The sequence below is a fragment of the Squalius cephalus genome, assembly GCF_949319135.1.
Source record: "Squalius cephalus genome assembly, chromosome: 4".
Classification (NCBI taxonomy): Eukaryota; Metazoa; Chordata; class Actinopteri; order Cypriniformes; family Leuciscidae; genus Squalius; species Squalius cephalus.
Window position 1 is genome coordinate 8,566,067 of NC_137125.1, and position 7,912 is coordinate 8,573,978.

The 7,912-nt window shown below is 35.3% G+C and overlaps 1 protein-coding gene across 1 annotated transcript; it reads right to left on the reverse strand.

Annotated features, from left to right (window-relative positions):
• Positions 1–5,774: 5,774 nt before the first annotated feature.
• On the reverse strand, positions 5,775–7,070 carry LOC307157294 (uncharacterized protein). Its single transcript, XM_079869178.1, has 6 exons — positions 7,033–7,070; positions 6,669–6,786; positions 6,442–6,503; positions 6,242–6,333; positions 6,038–6,153; positions 5,775–5,936 (listed from the first exon to the last, which is right to left on the reverse strand). Exons 2-5 carry the CDS (start codon positions 6,732–6,734, stop codon positions 6,047–6,049), a joined length of 327 nt encoding a protein of 108 aa, XP_079725304.1. The 5' UTR covers positions 6,735–6,786; positions 7,033–7,070; the 3' UTR covers positions 5,775–5,936; positions 6,038–6,046.
• Between the last annotated feature and the right edge of the window lie 842 nt (positions 7,071–7,912).

Sequence of the window (7,912 nt, forward strand, 5' to 3'; positions counted from 1 at the left end):
GCGACACTTCTTCTTCTTCTTCTTTCGTTTTTTGGCGCATTGCATTCTCAGTGCATACCGCCACCTACCTTTGCTGTTATACAGTCATGATTTCTTATGATCAGTTTTTCCTTTTTTTCCTTTTTACTTTTTTCTTTTCTTTTTGCATTCTCACTTGCCTCTTCCTCACATATCAATCCTTATATATAATTATTTGATGCTCCATCTCATTCCATCTCCCATATCCGATCTGGCGCTGCGTGTTCAGCTCCTCCAGACCGGCCTATGAAATCTGGAATAAACCAAAGCATCCTTATATTAAATCCTTTCACTTAATCCTGTATTATATATGTATTCTATTAAATTTCTTTATCCTACTCTATCTCTATTGAAATCATAACCTAACAAATATGCCAAATCCTTATTAACCTTCCCTCTTTCGTTTAAATATGATATCAACTCCTTCCTTTCCTCATCAAACCTTTTACAATCGTATATCACATGTTCTACTGTTTCTTTCTCCCCACAATTCTCACATAAACCAGTCTCATGAACTCCAATTATAAAGAGCGATGCGTTCAGTCTTGAGTGTCCAAGTCTCATCCTAGTCATTATAACCTCTTCTTTCCTATTTCTACCATTTATACATTTCTTACCTACCATTTTTTTAATATTATATAAATGCCGCCCCTTATTATCTGTATTCCAGTTTTCCTGCCACTCTTTAATAATATTTTCCTTAATAATAGATTTGATTTCGCATTTACTTAATGGAACATTAAAATCTATTTCTTCCCTTTTTAAAGCATTTTTTGCTAATTCATCAGCAGATTCATTACCAGCTATTCCTGCATGCGCTGGCTCCCAGCAGAATCCAACTTCTATTCCTATCCTTTGTATTCTCCATAATAATGAAAATATTTCACACATCAAATCTTCTCTAGCAGTACAATAAGTAAACAGTGATGTTAAGACAGAAGCAGAGTCAGAGCATATGACTACTCTGTCCGGTTTTACCTCCTCTACCCATGTTAATCATATTATAATAGCAACCATTTCAACAGTATAAATTGACAATTTAGATGTTAATCGTTTAGTTATTGATATTTTAAACTCTGGAATATACACTCCTATTCCTGTAATTCCAGATCTTGGTTCTTTAGATCCATCAGTATAGATGTGCATACTTGCATAGAATCTTTCCTGTATGTATTTATTAACATGATATTTAATCATACCCATTTCCTCCCATTCTCGTTTCTTATCTAATATTCCTAAATCAATTTTAACCTCAGAAATAATCCATTTCGGAACCTCTCCCCATACAGGTGACACACTACATTCCATATTAGCAATCTGATATTTCTCTGCTAACTGATTTATCTTCCATCCATATCCTCTCTCGTTACTTAAGTATTCCCAACAATTATTTAAAACATCTTTAGCTATACTTTCTCCAGTGTAACTCTTTAAAGATGTCCAATAAAACAAAGACAATTTAACTCTCCGTAATTTCAATGGCATTTCATTCGCTTCTACTAATAATGCATTGACTGGTGTTGTTTTAACTGCTCCTAAGCATATTCTAATAGCTCTATATTGAATTCTATCTAGCTTTTTTAACAATGATTCTGACGCTGACCCATAAATCATGCATCCATAATCAACTGTCGATCTTATCAAGGCTTGATAAATTATTATCATTGAGTCTCTTTCTGCTCCCCATTCTTTCCCAGCTATTGCCCTCATCACATTTAAGACCCTCCTGCATTTTTTATCTATTTCCTCAATATGTTTTTTCCAGGAATATCTCCCATCTAACCACATTCCTAAATATTTAAAACTTTTAACTTGTTCTAAAGGCTTTCCATATAATAATAATTTAATATCCTTAAAATCTTCTTTTTTCCTACTGAATATCATATAACTTGATTTACTAGTTGACATTTTAAAACTCCATTCTATACTCCATTCTTCCACCTTTTTAATAGCTGTTTGCATACCTGAAATCACTTGCTTTGTATTTCGCCCTCTCTTCCAAATAGCCCCGTCATCAGCATATAATGCACATCCCACACCAAATCCTACATTGTCAAAGATATCATTAATCATAATATTAAAAAGAATTGGACTTATAACACTCCCTTGAGGAATACCATTTTCTGCCTTATAAATTAATGACTGACACATTCCCACTTGAACTACAAATGTTCTTTCAAACAAAAATTGAGATAACTAATTATACATATTTCCATCTATTCCTATCCTTGATGCTTTGATTAATAGCCCTTCTCTCCATACCGTGTCATATGCTTTTTCTATATCAAAATACACTACTGCCATGATTTCTTTCATAGCTATTGTCTTCTCTACTTCATTACTAACCTTGATTAATGCATCCATAGTTGATCTTTTACCTCTAAATCCACATTGATACTTACTAAATTTACCCTTTTTCTCTAGTTCATATGTTAACCTCTGAACTATAATCTTTTCCATTAATTTACATAAATTTGAAGTCAGAGCAATTGGTCGATAACTTCCTGGGTTTGTTGAATTTTTTCCTGGCCTTACAATACTACTTCATTTTCCAGCAGGATTTGCACCTGTCCACACTGCCAAAAGAACCAAAACCTGGTTCAATGACCATGGTATTACTCTGTAATTACTGTGTGATTTCATGTAATATTCTAATTTTCTGGGATTTTGATTTCGTGGGTTTCATAAGCTGTAAGCCATAATCATCAAAATTATAACAAGTAAAGGCTTGAAATATCTCACTTTGCATGTAATGAGTCTATATAATATATTAGTTTCAACCTGTTAAGTTGAATTCTTGAAATAAATCAAGTTTTTGATGATATTCTAATTTTATGACCAGCACCTGTATATCTGTTACTGCAACTTTATCTTCTTCAATTAAAACTGGTATTAGAGCCGACTTCTTTCCTTTCCCACTCATATTCCTTAACATATTCCATATTTTATCCATAGGAGTATCTTTTCCTATGGTAGAACAAAATTCTCTCCATCCCTCTCTCTTCGCATTCTTAATTATTCTTCTTGTTTTAGCTCTTGCTTTCTTATACTCTACCAAATTTCTCATACTTATATTTTCCCTGAGTTGTTTAAATGCTTTATTTCTTTCTTTAATTGCATTACTGCATTCTTCCTTCCACCGTGGAATATTTCTGTTTTTCTTACCTGCTATTCTTTGTGGTATAAATAATGTTGCAGCTTCCATTATTAGATTTGTAACTGAATCACAAAAAGTTTCTACTGTATCTTCAGCCACTGAGTCTTTATTATCTTCACAATGTTTACTAAAGGAGTTCCAATCTGCCTTCTCATATAACCATTTCTTTTGTAGTAAACATTCTGGATTATTATTTACATTTATTTTACAAATAATTGGAAAATGATCACTCCCCACTGTGTTATCGTTAATTACTTTCCATTCACATAAATCAGCCATACCATTTGATATTAATGTTAAATCTATACTTGATACCGTATTCTCTATTATATTATACCTAGTTCCTTCTCCTGTGTTTAAACATACTAATGATCTATCATCCATGAGCTGTTCAATTACTTCCCCATTATAACCCTTAATCGCTGTTTGGGGTCAAAATGACCCCATTGGACGTTTCCTTCATTTTTTAAAAGTGTTACCTTCATCTCAGGGGCATGAAACTCTGTGACTTTTCCTAAATAATCTATCTAAACATGCACAAAAAAACTGGGCTTGATTTGGTTGTTCTAAAGGTGTGTAAAAAAAAAAAAAAAAATTACCATTTAAGCTGTTTGGGGTCAAAATGACCCCACATTGAAAATGAATGGGAAAATGAAAAAAATGAATTTTTTTAACTTTGTTTGTCAAAAAAATAAAAGTAAATCCATTATAAATCTGAAAATTTCTACAAATAAACCAAGGTCTGGTCCTAGAGCATAAATAAAAAGTAGAACGAACTTTCTATCTCATACACACACACACACACACACACACACACACACACACACACACACACACACACACACACACACACACACATGTATGTGACTGCAACAGAGAGCATTTTTACAGAAATTGGCAAATAAAATAAACAAAACTGGCATAAATCTAAAAAAAATTACATTTAAATCAAGGTCTGGTCCTAGAGCATAAACCCAAAGTGGAACGAACTTTCTATCTCATACACACACACACACACAAACACACACGTATGTCACTGCAACAGAGAGCATTTTTATAGAAATTGGCAAATAAAATCAACGAAACTGGCATAAATCTGAAAAATGTCACATATGCAACATGAAACAAGCTTGCCCCCCCACCCACACACACACCCACACACACACAAACACACACACACACACACACACACACACACACACACACACACACACACACATTACAGTCACGTCATTATGGTGACTTGTAATGTTACTGCAAATGTATGTATAATAATTTGCAAAAGCAAGATAATTCAAAATATATCAGAAAACAACAACAAATTCTAACTCTGACAAAACTACATATTTTTTATGTATTTCAAAATGTTTAAATAAATATTTACAAAATATATATCATAAAGTTGTGAGGAGAAGTTTAAGCATCAAGAAAAATGAAGTGAAAATGAATGAGTCTCTATGGCCCTCTATTGGATATATGTGGTCATTGCAATTTCTTTCTTAAATTATAATTTCTAAAGTTTTTCCACAAACCAGCAGATGTCAGTATTCTATCCCTAACACCTAGAGCAATGTCCAAAAACTATTTAGATTTAATTAAGATCATCATTTTAAGTGATTTTTTCTTTAAAAAATCTTTTTTCATGAGCCAATTTATGGCCTAGTTATGTAATTGTGCAGTACACTGCATGGAAAGAGGTGTATCCGGACCAGTATACTCCTGTATACACTGCTGAAATTCGGAAGAATCCAGGAGTATACTGGCCAGATAGCTCAAATTCCATGGGTCTGTATATATCCGTATATATCCGAAATGATACCAAATCGGATGTATGTTGTGGACGTGCTACAGCCATTTGTTGCCATGGCAAGTAATCCCATCAAAGGTTTTTTCAAGAGAACATTTTCACACCTTTGTGCACCTTTTGGCCTTCCCCCCTATTGGTCCTTTTCTTTTAAAACCACTCCCACTACCCAGACCACTATTGGAGGACAGGACACATTGAAAACCCAGGAAAGTGATTTGATTGGTTACTTTTAGAACATAGCCCACCCCTAGGCCTTATCGCACAGTGATTTGATTGGTTATAGGCCAGCTATGCAGATATTGCTCAGTATACACTAAACCCCCCCTTCCCCCAATTTTAATACATTCAAATATAATTTTAAAAACACACACAAAGAACAATGAGAAAGTCTGACATTTTTATTAAGGTAAATAAAACATTCCAAAGAGCATTATAAACAAGCATTAAAAAGGAATGGGGGAACAAAAATATTTGAGGGGATGAAAATGTAAAGGAACAAAAACAAATATAACATGAACATTCCAAAGAACATTATAAACATACATTAAAATGAATGGGGAAAAAGAAATGTGAACAAAGGTGTAAAGGAAAAAAATACAAAACGTGTAGATAAGCAACATGCACATCAAAAAGGAACAAATATACAAAGTATACAATATAAAACGAGATCAATAAATAAATATAGAAATTAAAGTGTATATATGTAAATATAATTTTTTTCAAACTGCCATGATGCACTGGTGGTGTGACGTAGCGTGGGTCAGCCTCTAGTCTGGTTAGTAGTGCCTGGCAGAGAGCAGATAACTCTGTGGTTCTGTTTGGTGGAGACCTCACCATCCACACTGGCCTTCCATCAACAATAGCATCTTCATCAGACATCAGTTCTATTGTTGCAGTCTTCCACAGTTCCCTTTCTGTGTTGGTTTGTACAACACTGGACCTGGTCTCCAGCATCTGCAAAACATAACAGTAATTTAACCACTAAAACACAGAGGACAGTTACATTCTGAAAAACAAAAACTAAAAAAACCTGCTTAACCAGTTTCTTAACTTACCCGTCTCTTTCATTGACGGTTCTTTGCAGTGTTCTTCATAGTGTTTCTTTTCTGGGCCTTTTCAGGCTGAGCCAAAGAATACTTCCTCCGCAAAGTCTCAAAATACGTCTTGCAACCTGTTGAATAAATCATAAATAAATGTAATGCCAATAAAACTAAGTAAAACAGAGGACATTAAAATGATTACAACATCTTTAAGATGACCTTTTGCACATTCAGGGTCAACGTCTGTAAAAGTTGTCCTTAATTCTTCGAAGAGATAAGTGGTCACAGCCAGGTTATGTGATGAATTTATTCTGGAGGAAAAAGTTGCAGGCATCATTAATGAAATTCAGTTTTGGTATTTCAAATCCATATAGTAGTAGATTAAACTAACATTTACAGTATACAATACACAGTCTTACCCGGTTTGTGGATCGTATTTGTGTGGGTTGTTCTCTGAATTATGGAGGCACCTTACAGATTCCTGTAAAGTTTGAAATTAAAAAGCGTTTAAATGGATTTACAATCTGCAAGAACCACAAAACTGAATTTTCAGTTTGAATAAGTTGGCCATCACAGTAAACATAAGAGACAAAACATATCAGTTCATAAATCTTTAAGATGTCACGCAGCGCCTCTGATATCTTACCGGTTCGTGCCGCCTTCTGCCTATACAAGGCCACCAGTGCAGGTGTATGTTGGTCAAGCACAGCATAGAACTGGTTCCGTATGTTGACGTTTGTGATGCGTTGGAACTCAGCACAAAGCTACAAAAACAAACAAAAATAATTATATAAAAAGACTAATACTCGATTTGCAACAGAAAACACATTTGTGATGCAACATGTTCAGTTAAAATACATTGTTGAGCAACATGGTCACATGCAAAGTGATAGTTCTTACACACAGTGAATAGTGGCATTTGCTGTTCCATTTGAATGTGATACATATTAAAAATTTGGCATTGAAATATGTGTGAAGAGTGGCAGAAAAGAGAAGTGAGTCTGTTTTACCTGTGATTCAATCCGAAGAGCCGGCCATTTCCCCAAGAAGTCCTTTACCTGCACAGATAAAACAATCAATATGAAACCAGTCAAATTATGCAATCAACCTCTTTACAAATTAATGATACAAAATTTCAACTGAATGTAACGATTTAATTTTGCAACTACACCGGGATTTAACATCCCCATCATTAAAGAACTTGGACTTCTTCGCCGCCCTCGGTACATTCATAGAGGCTCCGGTAGAAAATTCATCTTTCATAACCAGCCAAGCTGCTCTGCTACAAACATCTCATCTCTCTGGTCATCTGTCGCATGTCTGACGCGTCATCAGAGTACCGTCACTCCAGCTACCATCAACACTGGAAATATCGCGAGACCTCTGCACTCCAGTATGGGATTCCTGCACTTTGGGCTGGATACATTTCGTGGAGTGGATTCCAGTCTGCGTGGAGTGGATTTTAATGTTTTGCGACCTGTACAGAGATTTACCCCACAGACATTGGTCAAATTCGAACTTTTTAACACTCAATCCATCAATAATAAATCCATACTGATTGAAGAACACATCAGGGAAAAAGGACTTGACTTCATGTGTCTGACGGAAACCTGGCATCAGCCAGAGGTTTACTCTGCCCTAAATGAAGCCTGTCCTCCCGGCTACAGTTACTTGGAGGCAGCTCGCAGTACTGGTCGAGGTGGTGGTCTAGCTGTCATTCACCGACAGGACCTGGAGCTGTCCCCTATTGCGCTGCCTGCAACATCTTCCTGCGAGTGTCTTGCATTTAAATGTAAGCCCCCCTTTCCAATGACTGTTCTACTTATCTACCGGCCCCCCAAATCAAATTCTGCATTCATCACGGAAATGTCTGATCTCCTAACAACACTC

Bases quoted from the DNA above. Each gene is read 5' to 3' on its own strand.
- LOC307157294 (XM_079869178.1), bottom strand. From the start codon at position 6,734: ATGCTGTGCTTGACCAACATACACCTGCACTGGTGGCCTTGTATAGGC. The intron at 6,334-6,441 runs GTAAGACTGTGT...TTTTTCCTCCAG, and splicing joins AAATACGATCCACAAACCGG to AATAAATTCATCACATAACC. The intron at 6,154-6,241 runs GTCATCTTAAAG...TTTATTCAACAG, and splicing joins TGACCCTGAATGTGCAAAAG to GTTGCAAGACGTATTTTGAG.